This window comes from Cydia fagiglandana, chromosome 3, assembly GCF_963556715.1.
Source record: "Cydia fagiglandana chromosome 3, ilCydFagi1.1, whole genome shotgun sequence".
Classification (NCBI taxonomy): Eukaryota; Metazoa; Arthropoda; class Insecta; order Lepidoptera; family Tortricidae; genus Cydia; species Cydia fagiglandana.
The window spans coordinates 18775639-18795815 of record NC_085934.1 but is presented as its reverse complement, the minus strand read 5'-3'; the positions used below and the strand labels follow the sequence as shown (position 1 = coordinate 18795815).

Below are 20177 nucleotides of genomic sequence, written 5' to 3'. Positions count from 1 at the left end.
GCCAAGTGCGAGTCGGACTAGAGCACGAGGGTTTCCGTACCATTACGTTTGATGTATGGAAGCCCCACATAATAGTTTATTTTATTCTGTTTTTAGTATTTGTTGTTATAGCGGCAACAGAAATACATCATCTGAGAAAATTTTAACTAGACAGACACTTAGATATTAATACTTTTTGAGATATTGGGGAAATAAAAAATATCTACTTTTTTCCCCCTTTTTTTGTTTATATTTTTTGTGTTCTTCGAATACATTTTTCTAGGCATCATGACGAATCTAATGAGGTATCACACGTATTTTTAAGAGTATTATCTCTATTTTTCACCGTTTTCAGTTTCTCGAACAGACTATTATTGGGAATAGTCCGGTTTCCTCACGATGTTTTCCTTTACCGAAAAGTAAAGGACTGGTAAATTATATCAAATGATATTTCGTATATAGGTAGGTACTTAAGTCCCGAAAAACTCATTGGTACGAGCTGGGGTCTGAACCGATCTTTATCATATATATAATTCAAAATATTTAGTCACATACGAAAATAAAATCTACATTTTCCCATACATACTCGTATTCTTCCTTCTACCTTTCATAAACACAATGCATGCAATATTCCAGTAATGAAAAGTGACGTCATAAAACGACAACAATCTTTTTAACACATCTTTAAGAACCGGTCTTTCCCTTCCAGGGAAAAAATGAACAGAAAAAATGCTTACGAGTTTGTTGCACGTTTGTACAATGTATTAACAACAGTGGTTTTATTTAATTCTGTCGGACCACGCAAAAAGGATGACTTACGTTAGACCGGGCCAGGTCCGAGTCGGAGCTTCCAGCGCTTACTTTTCTATAGAAAACGGTCCTGTCTAGCATGAGTCATCCGTAAACGAACGTCACCTTAAAGGATGACTGACGCTAAACAGAGCGGCTACCGCGAAAACCGAAATTCGCAAATCTCTTTTACTCTCTCTCTCTCTTTTACTCCAACGAAGGCGTAATTAAAGTGACAGAGAAAAATCCCCGCAATTTGCGAACTTCGATTTTCGCGGTTATTCCCTGGGCCGTGCTCGTGGATGTGATTTTCTATGACGGCTGATCGGTGATCACGTGGTGTTTTCCATAGAAAACGAAGCTCCGGAAGGTCCGGCCCGGCCCCGACCCGGTCTAGCGTGAGTAATCCTTAAATGTTATATTGAAAAACCAACTGAAGCAGCATTACTGTTACAGTGTTACAAGTAACATTCGGGATGCGGCGGTAAGGCTGGCGAAGTCTGAATCGAAATGGCACCTTTAACCCGATTCTGATTGCAGTGCTTTAATTCGATAATTTGATGCTTCTTGCAGAAATATCACTGGTGACAGCTGACAGACCATATCCATAACAGTTTCAGAACAAGAGTTTTAAATCAGAATCAGGTTAATTAATTAATTCTGCAGCTTAGACGCGGGGATGTCACTTCTAAATCTTCTAATAATTCCTTGATAGAATTTAGATAACTATGAAGTATTTGAACAAATTAAATTCTTTTCACAAAATATTTTAATTTGTTTTATTTTAATTTGTTTATTTCAGTTTAGAATTTAGATAAGATAAGATGTTTGTTTGTATAGTCATGTACATGGGATGTTATTACAGTTAACATGAAGCTTCCACGACACCCATTTTTATTAGAGAAATCCCCCGATTGATGTATCGATCGTGTCGTGTGTTGTGTATGTAAACTTTCCACGTGACTTTATGTTTTCAATTCAATTGTTTTTATTTTGTTACTTTTCGTTTACCATTCAAATTCACCTTGCTTATTGACACAGCGTAGCCGTTAGACCCTGAACCATGAGCCGCTTTAAGGACTTATAACACCCAGCCAAGGGCATAGATAGACGACATCTTCGTTAATTCTAGCTAATATTCTTATTTATGTCATATTGTCATTATTTAAAAAATCGCTAAATCTCTGCACCATTTGTTTTTATCTGTACCACGACACTCACACATAAGACATGACACATTCATTTGCGGTCTCCGTTGAATCGCTTCAAATTAGAATTGTAAACGATATCGAGACATGGAAACGCTCTACTGTACATATACATAGGTATATAAACACGCATATGTGAACACGTGAGGATTCACGAGCCCGAGTTGTTTTAGGACCAAAAGAAAGCTTAAATAATTTTAAATTTAGGTCATCGTTTTTTTGTACTTTTACACCGTTAATTTTTAGTATGTATTGTCCTGTTGAACCGCCCTTTTTTCTTTTTTCGAACAACCATATATCGGAATTATTCGATTCAAATAAGTTACTGTGGTTACACAGATATCGATTGATAAATTTATTAGCTACAAATCTGCATTCACGGAATATTGATTTCCCTTATAGTACTCGTACATATTTAGTTTTGTTAAATTAATTCAATTTGAAGTTACGCACGGGGCAAACTGCTGAATGCGATCCAAGAGGAGCCGATTCAACGAAGCCACGCCATTTTGTCGCCTAAATAGTGTTTAGTTTTAAGTTTATAAAATACGTAATATTATGTATGTAAGTCTGTAAGGTATTTGTAATATGAGCCTTGTTGCCTGATGTAAATTTCTAAATACCTAAATAAAATAAATGAATCACATCACATTTCTCTCAGTTATGGCTACTGTCATCTTATGGCGGCTTTCGGTCGCGATAGAAACATATCGGAATATCCACCGGAAATCGCAGGGATTTTCGGATTTCAAGAGAAATGCTTTTCACGTCGAAAAAATGAAGGTTTGGGAAAAACGTTATAAATAATAAATAAATAATAGTAAATAAATAAATATTATAAGACGTTCTTACACAGATTGACTAAGTCCCACAGTAAGCTCAAGAAGGCTTGTGTTGTGGGTACTCAGACAACGATATATATAATATATAAATATGTACTTAAATACATAGAAAACAGCCATGACTCAGGAACAAATATCTGTGTCATCACACAAATAAATGCCCTTACTGGGATTTGAACCCAGGACCATCGGCTTCACAGGCAGGGTCACTACCCACTAGGCCAGACTGGTCGTCACGTTATCAAACGACGAAAGATAAACAGTTAGCGACAAGGTATCCGCTTTTGTATAACATACTTAATGAAGTTTTCAGATAAAAGATCCAAAGTAGAAATCTGTATGTAGGTACATAATATATGCATGTAGCTTATGTACCTTTGTTAGAAAAAATAGAAGGGGAAGCAACTTCTCAAGGGTGCTTATTCTGCCCTTTCCCCAATTTAGTGCCACACTTTGCAGTTTTAAATTGGTACTCGAAACAGTTGAAGTTACAACTACTAAACTGCCAATGAACACCATAATTATATGTTCTTCATACAATTCCCTACAATAGTTGCATTTAAAGTACCTACACCTATGTTGATGCGAATTATTTATAATAAACTTATAAGTTTGAAATCATGTGAGGCGTAAATTTTTTCGAGTACTCGTGATTATGACTAGGAATAAAATAACCTAACATTTCTGGGAACATTAAAAACCCGAAGAAAGAACACATGAACTTAAAACAATAAAAAAATACCGCTGATGTTTTTAAATAAAAAATTATCTAATTCATTCAGTAAGTAATTATCAAAATAATTAGAAAGCGAGTTGCCATTTTTATCCAAAAAATATACTTATTTTGAACATGTGTTTAAACAACCGTAGCCGCGAGGGTAACACGTGTATTTTTCGGAGGTTTTTCGGAGGTCTATTGTGTACGAAAAATATTACTCAATATTTAAATACAAGTATTCAGCCGAGGAAAAATATAGTGAGGAAACCTGCATACATTTACAACAAAGAAATGGAAAGCAACACACGAATTGATTTTTCTGTTCAGCAGCTTCTGGACTGCGAGATAGATTGCCCTTATCTGTCTAATAAATACAGTTTACAGTACATATGGTCCTATTTTCCCGCACTAGTGCGTAAAATAACACTTTTCGAGCGATGTCAAAAGTTTAAAGGGCCATATGTACTGTAAAAACGTTGTACGATACACGTGCGAATAGGTAATTCGCAACTCGTGTCGATTTAAAACACTCCCTTCGGTCGTGTTTTAATTTATCGCCACTCGTTTCGAATTTCCTCTTTTTCGCACTTGTATCGTAAATAACTATTTTCATGTTGCCAACTTGTCAGGCAGAGTGATGGTAGGTAAGACGAAACAGGAGCTAAGTTTTAAACATTTTAGGTAAATATACCTGTCTCGCTAACGGAAGCGGCTCCTAAAACTAATGCGATAAGGACAAGGCGAAAATTCCTGCGTAAAAATCTCAAAAATCGAGGTTTCGTACTAGACTGTTTCCTCCTCCAAAACTTAACCAATCATAACTAAATTTTGAAATCTAAATGATTATGAAATTATCTGTGTCGGACCGTTTTGCTTTTTTGGCTAATTGATATCAATTTTGAATACTACGCCTCTCATTTCGGCATAGTCAATGAGGCCATTTTGGCCATTTTTGAAGGGCTCTAGCGCCTTAAAAAACAAAAATATCAAAAAAAAAAACGGTCCGATACAGATATTGACAATATTAATCTGTGTTAAAAAAATCATTAATCTAGCATCAAAACCCACGGAGGAAACAGTCGAGTACGTTTGTACGGAGAAATGACCACTCCTGTTGGAGATCCTCTTCAGACGAAAGGAGTGCCTGGTTGGCTCGTTGGGTGGACCGTGGACGACATTCGGCATCCGACAGTCTGGATGAGATTGGCTCAGGCCCGGGATAAGTGGCGTACTTGAAGAGAGGCTATGCTCAGCTGTGGGCGATATAATGGCTCCTCTACACGATGGGCCAGCGCCGGCCACTCCAAGGGACGCATTTATGCGTTAGAAGGAGCAAGTGATATTGCTATCTCATTCTAGCGCATGGCTGCGTCCCTTGGAGTGGCCGGCGTTGGCCCATCGTGTAGAGGAGCCATAAGGCTGATGACAGTTATGTCTATGGGCTAGTGATGTTTTCTAATCATACTAAGGTAACTAATTTAACCATCTTCCAAGGATCGTAGCGCCATGAAAATTGGCAGCTGTATATAGTTCTGATGACAATACAATAATATGGTACTGTCGAACTGATCTGATGATGGAGACAGGAGGTGGCCATAGGAACTCTGTGATGAAACAACGCAACCTAATTGTGTTAGGGGTTTTTAGAATTGTCTCGATGAATATTAACTAGTTGTCTGTCGTAAGAAAAGTACAGTCAGTGATAAAAGCTTGTACCAAAAATGAAATTTTTGCCATAAACTTATTATAGCCACATACGGTCCAACAACAGCAATATTCCGACAATATCACTACCTACCTATCTAACTATCACCACCTACTACTGGGGAGCAATTCCACGTAATTCTCTAACGTTGTCCCGTACAAACAAAAACGAATTTTCTGAAATTTTGCAGGTAAAAGAGCTTTTGTTTCTGTCACAATGGATGTGAAAAATGCCCAGTAAAATAATCATCGACTTGAACGTGTAAAAATGTAGGTAATATACGAAATTAAATTTGTTTATACGGGATGGCTCATCGCTGTCCCCTGACAACGCGTTTGTTGCGCATAATCCACCCGTTCGTCATAAAATCACGTATCGCCCGGTCATCGCAGACTTTAGATTTACTGCCACATCAAACTGAATTTATGACTAAATGTTCGGAACAATGATAGTTTCATTGTTTTAAATGCAACATATTTGGATTACTTTGTATAGGTCTACAGTTTATCCCTCTCCTTAAACGATGACTCACGTTAGACCGGGTTGAGGCCAGGGGCCCATTTCGCCAACGATATTAGTCTAATATTACCTATTAGTGTGTTGTCATGACAAGCCATACGATTTGACAGTACGCAGACTAATACAGTGTGTTTTCTGTAACAGGAGCAATAAATTAAACTGTAGGCTGTACGCCTCAAACTGACATACCTCAAACCAACATTTGTTCAGCAACTTTTAAAAATAACTCATGGTTTGATTTTTATTACACTTTAAAGTTTATTTTAAGACGCAATGTACTGCAAATTTTGTCATGTTTACAGCGTGACAAGCAACGTCAAACACACTGATGTCAGCGTCCATTGAAGGCAATATTTATTTTGTATGAAAAAGAGGAAGTCTAAAGGATTCATAATTTTTAAAAGTTGCTGAACAAATGTTGGTCAGTTTGAGGAGTACAGCCTTTAGTTTAATTTATTGCTCCTGTTACAGGAAGCACCCTGTATAATAATATTAGTCTAATATTGTTCGAGACGTGGGCTCTGGCCGGAGCTTCTGGCGCTTCGTTTAAAAAAAAAGTCATTTATTGTCGCAATAAAACTTACAGCAACAAATCGAACAAAGAGAAAACAAAAAAAAAGGTTACTGGTTACATAATAAGGTTAAAGTCCAATAGGGTTGTTGACTGTACATAAAATATAGAATATATGTAATATATTTAATATAATGAGATATACAAAGAGAAGCTTTTCTAATGCAAAGCACCACGTGATCACCGATCAGTCGTCATAGAAAATTACATGACGGACGCCTCGGCCAGGGCAGGACCTGGTCTAGCGTGAGTCATCCTTAATAAGGAAATTGTCAGATGATGCCGCAACAGTATTGAAGCTGCAGTTCTACGCTTCGATTACCACAAGGAATTTTCACAAAGAGTGATTCTTTGTGAAAATTCACTTTTTTACTGTAAAAAAATAAATTTCAGTGATTTGTGTGAAGCCTCTAAGTCTATTGAAAAGTAACATTAATCGTTTTGCGCTATAATATTATTGCGCCGTTACAATGGAGGGAGTCACGACAGCTGATTCTGAGAATTATAATATGTGCCGCAAACGAGTAGATGCTATCAGTTACAGGTAAATTCTGAGTAAATTGCCGTATTACTATGTTGCCGTCTTTGCATAATTAGTATAAATAAAAAAATAAAGTTCTGAGCTTGAAATATGCTATGCTAGTTTTCTGTTGACATGTATTATTGGTTCGAGAGGCATGCAAGCGCCCACGCTGCAAAAGCGAAACCAAACAAATCCGAAATTTTATGCATAAATATGGATTCGTTGTAAAATTAAACTAAAATCGACCATAACTTAAATAACTTCTTCTTCGTCGTCGTTCCCCCATGACTGAGGATCGTGACCAACAACTATGTCCCTCCATTTCACGCGATCAAGGGCAATGTGATGCTTGTCTAATGGAATCCGACCATTTTACAGGGGATATTCCTATAGCGCCTTCAACTTGCGCCAGTATGATGTCACGTTCGAGGCTGTGGCTAGTTACATATAAGAATAATATCGGGGGATAAAGCTGTCCGCGTCCGCGGGCTTTAGCTCTAGATATCCACACGTGTCCCCTGGGTTACGTCAAATGAACTGAACAACCCTCCCTGGTGGTTAGTTCTAGATATCCACACGTGTCCCCTGGGTTACGTCAAATGAACTGAACAACCCTCCCTGGTGGTTAGCTCTAGATATCCACACGTGTCCCCTGGGTTACGTCAAATGAACTGAACAACCCTCCCTGGTGGTTAGTTTTAGATATCCACACGTGTCCCCTGGATAGCGCCAAATTAACTGAACAGCCCTCCCTACCACCACCACCAAACCTACCACCACCTACCACCGTAGGTTTTGACCGCAGCTTGTCACCACCCTCCTGTACTAAACCACGCCGCTAAATGGCTAATAACCCGTATTCCGGTGTGAAGTCAGGAGTAGCCATCATTGTCATGACCCATGTATGCTCCATCTATAGATTAAAAAGTGGCAACATCGTAGTGTCGTCCCGTTTTCTTAGACTGATTTAAAAGGGACGACACTACGATGTTGCCACTTTTTAATTTCTACAATTTCTTATCGGTCTATAGGGCCGCTGCAGGACACCATCGCAAGCGCGGACTTCTGGCCGAAGGGTGTGGTGTTTCGGCGGTACCGGGGCAACCTGGCGAATCCTACACCAAGTCAGACGACGCAACGGAGCCACGCTGTTACGTCGTCGCCCAAATCGAATGTTTAATTTGTCTTTATTTGTTTTTATTTGTAGTTTCTTTGTATTGTATTTTTCTTTTTTGTAGTTTCACAGTGCCTTGGTTTTACTGTAATGCTGTGTTACTTATTTGACTAATAAATAAAATAAAAATAAATAGTAGCTGAAGTGATCTGTGGTCCCCTTATTGTTGCGGAGATTCCTTAATAATGTGTACCCAATTTATACTTGATGACCAGGGGCCAAATTCGACATGTACAACTGTCAGATTTCGCATCCACGTCAAATCAACAGTTGATTTTATTGCATACTGAGTGTTGATTCCATCAACGGTGGATAATATCATTTGGTACAACCAAAACTCCACTCTAAACTAAGGGTGGTTCGGTTTGGTTTGCTTGTCACCCTAACTGTGGATTGTTAATGTCAAATGTTGACATAGTACGTATTCGAGAACTTATGATTTTTCCCACATCAACGGGGGATCAACACGATACCTCAAACGTCGCTTGTCGAATAGGGGTCCAGCTTAACGACCTCATTACAACTTTCCTGCACGTATTTAATTGCGTCTGGCCAGAGGGCCTACCGCGAACCGCGTTCTACGTGTTGCCTCCCTGTCGCACTTACGTACGAATTAACAAGTGCGATAGAGAGGCAACACGTCGAACGTGGTCCGCGGTGGGCCTTCAGACAACAGTGTCAGCAGAATTAGCAACAATGTACCAGTAAATGAGATTTTAGCAACTCGAAGTTTGTGGGATAAAGATTAAAGAACAATGAATAGTCAGCAGTTTTTAACATGGCGTTGACAAAAAACTGGACAAGTGCGAGTCGGATTCGCCCACCGAGCGTTCCGTACTTTTTAGTATTTGTTGCTATAGCGGCAACAGAAATACATCATCTGTGAAAATTTCAACTGTCTAACTATCACGGTTCATGAGATACAGCCTGGTGACAGACAGATGGACAGACAGACGGACAGACAGAAGGACAGACATACGGACAGTCATACGGACACACAGACGGACGGTGGAGTTTTAGTAATAGGATCCCGTTTTCACCCTTTGGGTACGGAACCCTAAAAACTGATATTTTAAAATAAAACCAATAGATTTATTTTCTGTAAAAAAGAGATTATGAAAAGGATAAATGCCCAAAACATAATAACGGATCAAGAAAAGTCTGCAACGATTTCGATAGCACACGCAGTGCAAGGTGCAAGTGTTATTTTAAACGTCAAACTTCTATGAAATTATGACGTCTAAATCGTTGCAGACTTCTCTCGGTCTGGTCGGAGGGCGGTTTTATACATATAATATCAATCATAAACAAAATTCTTAACTTTCGAGAAATAAGAGGTCTAGTCAAGAGTTCTTTTATTATTTCACTGTGTGATGAGAAAATTTTATCGATATTGTACCTCATTTTATTTCTTAATTAAAGACGCAAGGTTCATTGTACCAAGATCTCGTTTTCAGTTTTCGTGACCATTGAAAATTGGCAAAGTTTCATTCAATTTGTCACCGTTTTGATATCGGAATAAGGACATTTCACTTTGTATTACTATCGAGATGTTAAACCGGTCAAACGTGAGCGGATTACATATTAACGTTATGGCTTTCTTGACGGGTCGTTCCCCCATTGCCGCAAGGTTAGAGAGAGAGTTAGGTCACATGTTTTCAAACAAAAAAATCAGAATAACGTTCCAAAAAACGTATAAATATAATTATGTAATCGTCATCGATCTATTTTATGATGTGCACAAAAGTAACTCGTACATAAAGTTTGTGACCCTGAAAATTTAAAATTATAGTCAGATAATTATATAGTAGCCATTTTGATAGGTTACCTTCATTGGCCTTTACGTCTATTGCAGACGATTTATGGTGTAACATTCATTACACCGCCTGGGACGGAATTAAGGAAACGCAGGGATGCCCAGCACCTGCATTACCCAATCGGCTGCACTGTCTTATGCCACAGGAAAGGCGAGCCAATACGTGTGGAGACAGGTCAGCTGCAGGAATCTGCCGCATATTTCAGGTTGGACCCTACTCGCGCCTTACGGAAACTCCATTCCGGGTTTTATTTTGGAGTATCCTTCTCCTAGATGGATTGCAAAACAATGCTAAGAGGACCATCTCCCCTGTGACAAAATAGCTTCTTACTTCGTTTGTGGACTTGGTCGCCTCGTACGACACCCTATCCAATGTGAAGGTTGGCGCTATTCTAAAGCCGGCCACCACACGGCACAACGGGGTAGGTTACCTATGAAATGTCATAATATGGCATTTAAAATGGTCTTTACTTAAATCAAAATCTATTCCATTTCTAACCGCAGCTGCACTACCGGTACTGAACGCGTCGCTGTCATTGTCAATTTCCATAGTAGAATGAACAGTAAGTAGTGCAGATGTCGTTGGAAATGGACTGTCACCTTAATTGTTAATAAGTTGGCATCATTTCAAATGTGAGGTGTATGAAATCGAATCAGAATCGTTTAATACGGGATTGCTATTGAAAATTAAATCAAAAGACTCGTTATTAGTTATCGCTAGGTATCATTGTGGGACTTGGCTGGTCATGTCTGCCGCACGCCGAATTACTTGTGGGCCAAGTTAACCACAGAGTGGGTGCCCCACGAGTCGAACCGGGGATCCGGTAGACCTCGTCGACGACGGCGGGATAACTTGGACTCCTTTTTGAGAGACTGGCCAGATGTAGCTCAGCAGGGAGGAGTGGAAGAAGAGGGGGGAGGTCTTTGTCCAACGGTGGGACACAACAGGCTGGTAATAGTAATAATCATTACGCCGTAAACTAAACGCTTAACATCAATAATATGGTTCAGCGGCTTGCGGTCGCGGCAAACTGAGTTCCATCCAAGGACAGTTAAAAACAGATAATTACCTTTTATTGATGGTAGAGAACTAATAGTCAAATATAAAATAGTATGATTTCAATTGTGAAGGTAAAAAATATTTAATATTTATGCTATTAAATAACCATTTTAGGCGTACGCATGAAACTTTTATTTACGGGTAATAACTGGAAATTTCATACAACAATTTGATTTTAATAATATTTATATACTAGAGATTAAATGAAACATTCATTTATTATAAATGGTTTTTTACATTTATTCTTCAATACATAAAAAAATTGGTGAGGAGTTACAAATCTATAACAGCACAGTAGAATATTGTTAAGGTCCCCTAAATAATACCTAATTGTTAGACTAAACTTCTTAATAACTACAACATTTATAGTGAAATATATTAGAATTATTACAGAAAAATTTTAGAGTAGTTCTTAAAGTAAGTTAATTAATAAGATTAAGATACTTATTATGTTTGGTAATGAGTTACAAATCTAGGTATAACTATGCAATAGAAAATTTGATAGACAAAAACGCATGCCCACATTAACTATGTGAACCAGATGTGAATTCTGTTTACTATAAAAATAATAATTATAATAATATGGCTGCATGAGAGGTAAACATTTTCAGTAATCGGTCGGAATCAATTAATTTTAATTATTTTAATGAAGCAAAATAGTTTTGTTTACAATATCGGAATATAAACAACTATTGGAATACAAAGTTGTATTGAATGCAAATAAAAGCCTTATCTGTCACAGGCTACAGTAACTAAATACATAGGTATATAGGTACTGAGGCAAGCTAGATTTTCATTAACCTAGTTATATTAAACTAACAAATGTAAAATACTTCATTGTTGTCTTTGTTTCTAAAATTTACATAGGTATTGATCGCCAAAAGATAGACTTGAACATTTTTAGGAATTCGATGTTTTAGTTCAACGAACGATTAATCGTTCTTTTGTATCTTTTCTTCTGGCCAAATAAGACATTTTATCAGTGAATTTTTGGTGGCTGATTGAAAAAATGACATAATCGCAGGATTGGTCCTACATTACATTACCTATGTACGCTATAAGTTGAGGTGCATCGCTTCTGTCTAATATATATGTGAATTCATATTTGCTTCCTAATATTTAGTCTAACGTCGATAAATAATCAAAATGTATTCTGCTTAACAATAATTAAGTAATAAGTATTCAAGTTTGGCATTTATCAATTTAATAATATCAGCTGTATATATAAACACTGAATCTAGCTCTTATTCGTCTAGTTTTGTAAGAATCGTTCAAACTATAAACGATGAAGGATAACAAATTTTCTTCTTTCGACTCCAAAAGCTTGTGGGAAAGAGCGTATCAGCAAAATTTTCTCCGAACCAATCCCGACCCGCCTTCGACGCCTTTGGCCTGGTACTTGGCAAAATCTAATTCTTACAATATAACAATTCTACATTCTTGGTTTCTTCTTCGGTTTGGTCTTTGTCTCCCCATCCCCATAGGTTCTTCCCGTCACCTGTTCTTTGCGATCTCGCTATAATCATCTTGTTCGGTATAATTTTCAAGTCATAAGCCCAACCAAGCATGGCAAAGAAATTGATGAATATGGTAGCAGCATTGAACATGGTGTCTCCTAGTTCAGACGCTTTGTAATCAAAGGGAAATACGTGGTGGTAGTTGTGGAAACACTCTCCTGTAGACAAAATTGAAACTGCAACATTCTCAACAGGTCTAATACTCTTGTCAAATGGTCGATTTCCCCATCTGTGCCCGATGCTGTTGACCAAGAAAATGAGGTTGATGGTGAGAACGTGACGAAGCATCGTACAGATATGCCAAGAATTGTTCAAACTTTCATTCCAGAAATACATTGGGACAACTGTTGGTATAACATACGCCCACAGTCCGATAACGATAATGGCATACTTTCTTTGGAACACTAATAGTTTGTTACTGTAAATGTCATCCATGTAAATCGTTTTTCCTTTTTCCATGACCTGGGGGTGTTTTCGAACGAACAGCCATCCTATTTGCGAAAAGAAGAAGCCGCGTCTTGAGTTGTGAGGGTCAGCATCCGTGTCGGTGTACTTGTGGTGTATACGATGGTCTCTCACCCAGTAAATGGCTGTATTCATAAAGGCGATGCTATTTAAAATCAAGAGGATAATCTGCAGCGGCATTTTAGCCTTGTATGCCCTGTGACACCAAAGTCTGTGTGCTCCGGCCGTGATCCCAAGTTTTGCTCCCTCAAGTAATAAGAACGCCCATATTATTGTCGCCCATTTGGCGGATGTAAAGCATAAATAGATTCCGTACAATGCAGCTAGGTGCATATACGCGAACTTTACTACATTGTGTTTAACGAGTTTGAATTTGTGGGAGTCACATAAAGTGACGTCGTTGCGGGTATCCATGGTCGTAACTCCAACCCGATTTTTTTTCTAAAGAACTACGCGCGGGCGGTCGCGTGGTGCCCGAGTTTGGTTCGCCGGGCGAAACTGAACCCGATTTTCAATGGACGTTTATTTATAAAGGAAAAGGTTACAGAGGTGACCCCTACTGATACCAATGTGTAGTATACATTGTTATGTACAGTCGAGTTCACATCCTTACAAGCCTACGTTCCAAAATTATATTTTAAATAGAATATTAATTACTATTTCATATTTTTACATTTGTACACTAACGTGGGGCTTAACGAAATATAAAACTTTGAAGGGTGTTTTTTTTTTTAAATTATGAATTTCAGCCTATATGTATAACAAAACATGTACCTACTCACGCTTGCTTCTGATAACTTGTTTTGATTTTTTTTGTGTTAGAATTAGGAATATTTATATTATTTCTACTTAGAATCACGGAATTTTTCCATTTTTACTGAAAAAGAAAACCTGTCCCCAAATTTTTGGTCTGTTTGGTTACGGTTTTCAATACAACCTTCTATGACCGTAACAAAACGGACAACAAAAATTAGAATAAAATATTGGGGACAATTTTTTTCTTGTATTAGGATTGATAGAGCTCGTGATTCTGATTAATATAAAAATTCCAAAATCTAAAATGCAAGTTTGGGGGTACAACTATAAATAGAAATGCCCTATTATGTAGGTGCCCAGAATAAATTTAAGCAGGAATTCTGCAAAGCGAAAAAGTTAACTTACAGGAGTTACAGGTGCACACTTTGGTGCAAATGCTATGTTGTGTTAATTTCAACCTTATGCGTTTTACAATTATAAAAATGCAATTGACATCATGAGCTTACCGCATCCTTTGTTGTGACTTGTGAAGTTACATTAAACTCTCAACAGGGTCGGACTTAGATCGCCGAGGCGCATGCGGTCGAAAGCTGATAGCGAGTATAGGAGCCCGATTCGGATTATGAAATAGACATCTATTAGACATCTTTTAGACATCACCAAGATACGATAGCGATATGTTTAAGATCTAACCTGCCAAAATTGACATTTGCGCGATTCTGGAGATACTCTTGAACGACTTCCACAGGATATGACTTAGAGATCCAATTCACATCTAATAGATATCTAAGGGCCAGTTGCACCAACCACATTTGACAGACTGATCAACGTCAGCAGGCGCGCCCCGACGCTTTACTATGAAACTTTCCATACATAAAGCGAACTCTTTAACTATACGAACAGTTTGGTGCAACCGATCCTTACTCTATCTAACGTAAAAGTGACATTGGTTGCCCGAATTGCGCTGCAAAAGAGAACTAGTTGATATCTAAACTATAATAGAATGGATCTAGTACGTGTCGTCTCTTGTGAATATCTTGAAGTTCGAATACGGCAGTAGGCCGGCTGGGTCTCCCGGACCACAAGATTGTCAGTGAGTGACGGCCCAATTCGAGCAATGCTTATAAGATGTCACAGCGATACGATACCGAGATCGGTATCGGTAAGTTTTTCCAATTTTAATTTGTTTCTAAGCTTAACATACATATTGTTCTAAAATTTTATGACTCATGATAAATGCAAAGTTTTTTGTTTCTTTAAATGAGGGTTCAAATTCCATTGAAACAGTCGACCCGATTAATTATTAGATCTAGAAAGAATATGGATTAGATATGTCAGTTTCAAAAGTGATGTTTTTGTTTGAAGAAACGTCACATTTGGCACTGACATATCTAATCCATATCGTTTCTAGATCTATTAATTCGCCTAAGATAGGATAAGTTCGCCTTTATACAGTCGCCATCAGATATATCGGAGCGGCCAAGGTGTTCACAATATCTGAACGCGCACTCTAATGCCTTGACAATAGAGGCGTGTTCAGATATTTGTGAACACCTTGGCTGCTCCGATATATCTGATGGCGACTGTACTAATGATGTGTGTTCTTTCATGTTTTATGTTTCTTTTTGTACAATAAAGTATTTTACTACTACTACTACTATCGACCTATCTTAAGGTGGCCACTGACGAGCCTTCCAACAGTCCAAATAGCGTGGCTGCAATCCAAAATCGGTCCGTGAATGTCAAAAACGTACAATGTTTAATATTAGGATGCCTTCCATTTGGATGAATCCATTGTAACGGCATCCATTTGGAAGGCTCGTCAGTGGCCTGCTTTAAAGCTCGAATCGGGCGGTGCGTACATTGCGCATATTTGATAAAGGTATTTTTAATTGGTAATTAGTGTGCTTTTTCTCATCTCCGGGTCACTTATCCTTAGATATGAGGGGTCTCTGTACTCTGTATCACTCATTAATGCATATTTTTTGGATAATGCACGGATATCGTGGTGATAGTTAATAAATAGACATTTCCATTGTTTTTAATTATAATGTATGCTATGTTGTTGTTATAATTCTTAATTAACAAATATCACGTGACTACTAAAATTCACTACTCAAACAAAAATGAACCTTGTGTAGATGCTGGTACGGTTCATTATGGCGTTTGAAGTTGTGGTAGTAATTAATCTTGCTTGTCACCTGACGGAATTTAAGACGAAACGGGAGCTGAGCTAAAAGTCAATTTTGAGATTTCAAGCTGAATATACCCGTCGCTCCGACGGGGCGTAACCGCGGCGTGAGAGACTGTATTTGTATGTGTAATGCACGCACACAGACGCGTGCGGTGCGCCCGTACTCGCGCTGGCGCGCACCTCACTGATTGCAATTTGCATTGCCACTTTTTGTTACTGCTACTACTAAGTAGGGTAATTCGCCAGTAACTGGCCACTTTTAATAACTGGCCGCCCTATAACAGCACAATAGAAAATTGTTAAGGTCCCCTAAATAGCACCTAATTGTTAGACTAAACTTCTTAATAACTACAACATTTAATTTTATAGTGAAATATATTAGAATTATTACAGAAAAATTTTAGAGTAGTTCTTAAAGTAGGTTAATTAATAAGATTAAGATATTATACAAATGTTTGGTAATGAGTTACAAATCTAGATATAACTATGCGATAGAAAATTTTATAGACAAAAACGCATGCCCACATTAACTATGTGAACCAGATGTGAATTCTGTTTACTATAAAAATAATTATTATAATAATATGGCTGCATGAGAGGTAAACATTTTCAGTAATCGGCCGGAATCAATTAATTTTAATTATTTTAATGAAGCAAAATAGTTTTGTTTACAATATCGTAATATAAACAACTATTGGAATACAAAGTTGTATTGAATGCAAATAAGCCTTATCTGTCACAGGCTACAGTAACTAAATACACAGGTATATAGGTACTGAGGCAAGCTAGATTTTCATTAACCTAATTATATTAAACTAACAAATGTAAAATAATTCATTGTTGTCTTTGTTTCTAAAATTTACATAGGTATTGATCGCCAAAAGATAGACTTGAACATTTTTAGGAATTCGATGTTTTAGTTCAACGAACGATGAATCGTTCTTTTGTATCTTTTCTTCTGGCCAAATAAGACATTATATCAGTGAATTTTTGGTGGTTGATTGAAAAAATTACTTATACGTAGGATTGGTCCTACATTACATTACCTATGTACGCTATAAGTTGAGGTGCATCGCTTCTGTCTAATATATATGTGAATTCATATTTGCTTGCTATAATAATTAGTCTAACCTCGATAAATAGTCAAAAAGTATTCTGCTTAACAATCATTAAGTAATAAGTATTCAAGTTAGGCATTTATCAATTTAATAATATCAGCTGTATATATAAACACTGAATCTAGCTCTTATTCGTCTAGTTTTGGAAGAATCGTTCAAACTATAAACGATGAAGGATAACAAATTTTCTTCTTTCGACTCCAAAAGCTTGTGGGAAAGAGCGTCTCCGAACCAATCCCGACCCGCCTTTGACGCCTTTGGCCTGGTACTTGGTATCTAATTTTTACAATATAACAGTTCTACATTCTTAGTTTCTTCTTCCGTTTGGTCTTTGTCTCCCCATCCCCATAGGTTCTTCCCGTCTCCAGTTCTTTGCGATCTCGCAATAATCATCTTGTCCGGTATAATTTTCAAGTCATAAGCCCAACCAAGCATGGCAAAGAAATTGATGAATATGGTAGCAGCATTGAACATGGTGTCTCCTAGTTCAGACGCTTTGTAATCAAAGGGAAAAACGTGGTGGTAGTTGTGGAAACACTCTCCTGTAGACAAAATTGAAACTGCAACATTCTCAACAGGTCTAATACTCTTGTCAAATGGTCGATTTCCCCATCTGTGGCCGATGCTGTTGACCAAGAAAATGAGGTTGATGGTGAGAACGTGACGAAGCATCGTACAGATATGCCAAGAATTGTTCAAACTTTCATTCCAGAAATACATTGGGACAACTGTTGGTATAACATACGCCCACAGTCCGATAACGATAATGGCATACTTTCTTTGGAACACCAATAGTTTGTTACTGTAAATGTCATCCATGTAAATCGTTTTTCCTTTTTCCATGACCTGGGGGTGTTTTCGAACGAACAGCCATCCTATTTGCGAAAAGAAGAAGCCGCGTCTTGAGTTGTGAGGGTCAGCATCCGTGTCGGTGTACTTGTGGTGTATACGATGGTCTCTCACCCAATAAATGGCTGTATTCATAAAGGCGATGCTATTTAAAATCAAGAGGATAATCTGCAGCGGCATTTTAGCCTTGTATGCCCTGTGACACCAAAGTCTGTGTGCTCCGGCCGTGATCCCAAGTTTTGCTCCCTCAAGTAATAAGAACGCCCATATTATTGTCGCCCATTTGGCGGATGTAAAGCATAAATAGATTCCGTACAATGCAGCTAGGTGCATATACGCGAACTTTACTACATTGTGTTTAACGAGTTTGAATTTGTGGGAGTCACATAAAGTGACGTCGTTGCGGGTATCCATGGTCGAAACTCCAACCCGATTTTTTTTCTAAAGAACTACGCGCGGACGGTCGCGTGGTGCCCGAGTTTGGTTCGCCGGGCGAAACTGAACCCGATTTTCAATGGACGTTTATTTATAAAGGAAAAGGTTACAGCGGTGACCCCTACTGATACCAATGTGTAGTATACATTGTTATGTACAGTCGAGTTCACATCCTTACAAGCCTACGTTCCAAAATTATATTTTAAATAGAATATTAATTACTATTTCATATTTTTACATTTGTACACTAACGTGGGGCTTAACGAAATATAAAACTTTGAAGGGTGTTTTTTTTTTGAAAATTATGAATTTCAGCCTATATAACAAAACATGTACCTACTCACGCTTGCTTCTGATAACTTGGTTTGATTTTTTTTGTGTTAGAATTAGGAATTTTTATATTATTTCCACATAGAATCACGGAATTTTTCCATTTTTACTGAAAAAGAAAACCTGTCCCCAAATTTTTGGTCTGTTTGGTTACGGTTTTCAATACAACCTTCTATGACCGTAACAAAACGGACAACAAAAATTAGAATAAAATATTGGGGACAATATTTTTCTTGTATTAGGATTGATAGAGCTCGTGATTCTGATTAATATAAAAATTCCAAAATCTAAAATGCAAGTTTGGGGGTACAACTATAAATAGAAATGCCCTATTATGTAGGTGCCCAGAATAAATTTAAGCAGGAATTCTGCAAAGCGAAAAAGTTAACTTACAGGAGTTACAGGTGCACACTTTGGTGCAAATGCTATGTTGTGTTAATTTCAACCTTATGCGTTTTACAATTATAAAAATGCAATTGACATCATGAGCTTACCGCATCCTTTGTTGTGACTTGTGAAGTTACATTAAACTCTCAACAGGGTCGGACTTAGATCGCCGAGGCGCATGCGGTCGAAAGCTGATAGCGAGTATAGGAGCCCGATTCGGATTATGAAATAGACATCTATTAGACATCTTTTAGACATCACCAAGATACGATAGCGATATGTTTAAGATCTAACCTGCCAAAATTGACATTTGCGCGATTCTGGAGATACTCTTGAACGACTTCCACAGGATATGACTTAGAGATCCAATTCACATCTAATAGATATCTAAGGGCCAGTTGCACCAACCACATTTGACAGACTGATCAACGTCAGCAGGCGCGCCCCGACGCTTTACTATGAAACTTTCCATACATAAAGCGAACTCTTTAACTATACGAACAGTTTGGTGCAACCGATCCTTACTCTATCTAACGTAAAAGTGACATTGGTTGCCCGAATTGCGCTGCAAAAGAGAACTAGTTGATATCTAAACTATAATAGAATGGATCTAGTACGTGTCGTCTCTTGTGAATATCTTGAAGTTCGAATACGGCAGTAGGCCGGCTGGGTCTCCCGGACCACAAGATTGTCAGTGAGTGACGGCCCAATTCGAGCAATGCCTATAAGATGTCACAGCGATACGATACCGAGATCGGTATCGGTAAGTTTTTCCAATTTTAATTTGTTTCTAAGCTTAACATACATATTGTTCTAAAATTTTATGACTCATGATAAATGCAAAGTTTTTTGTTTCTTTAAATGAGGGTTCAAATTCCATTGAAACAGTCGACCCGATTAATTATTAGATCTAGAAAGAATATGGATTAGATATGTCAGTTTCAAAAGTGATGTTTTTGTTTGAAGAAACGTCACATTTGGCACTGACATATCTAATCCATATCGTTTCTAGATCTATTAATTCGCCTAAGATAGGATAAGTTCGCCTTTATACAGTCGCCATCAGATATATCGGAGCGGCCAAGGTGTTCACAATATCTGAACGCGCACTCTAATGCCTTGACAATAGAGGCGTGTTCAGATATTTGTGAACACCTTGGCTGCTCCGATATATCTGATGGCGACTGTACTAATGATGTGTGTTCTTTCATGTTTTATGTTT

The 20177-nt window shown here is 37.9% G+C and overlaps 3 protein-coding genes across 3 annotated transcripts in view; all 3 read right to left on the bottom strand.

The window, feature by feature from the left end:
• Nucleotides 1-20177, bottom strand: part of LOC134680285 (bifunctional arginine demethylase and lysyl-hydroxylase PSR) — a 359994-nt gene that overhangs the window by 307861 nt on the left and 31956 nt on the right. The window lies entirely within an intron of this gene.
• LOC134680260 (acyl-CoA Delta(11) desaturase-like) lies at nucleotides 12192-13318 on the bottom strand. The gene has a single exon (XM_063539352.1). It carries the CDS (start codon nucleotides 13298-13300, stop codon nucleotides 12314-12316), a length of 987 nt encoding a protein of 328 aa, XP_063395422.1. The 5' UTR covers nucleotides 13301-13318; the 3' UTR covers nucleotides 12192-12313.
• Nucleotides 17231-18272, bottom strand: LOC134680259 (acyl-CoA Delta(11) desaturase-like). The gene has a single exon (XM_063539351.1). It carries the CDS (start codon nucleotides 18215-18217, stop codon nucleotides 17231-17233), a length of 987 nt encoding a protein of 328 aa, XP_063395421.1. The 5' UTR covers nucleotides 18218-18272.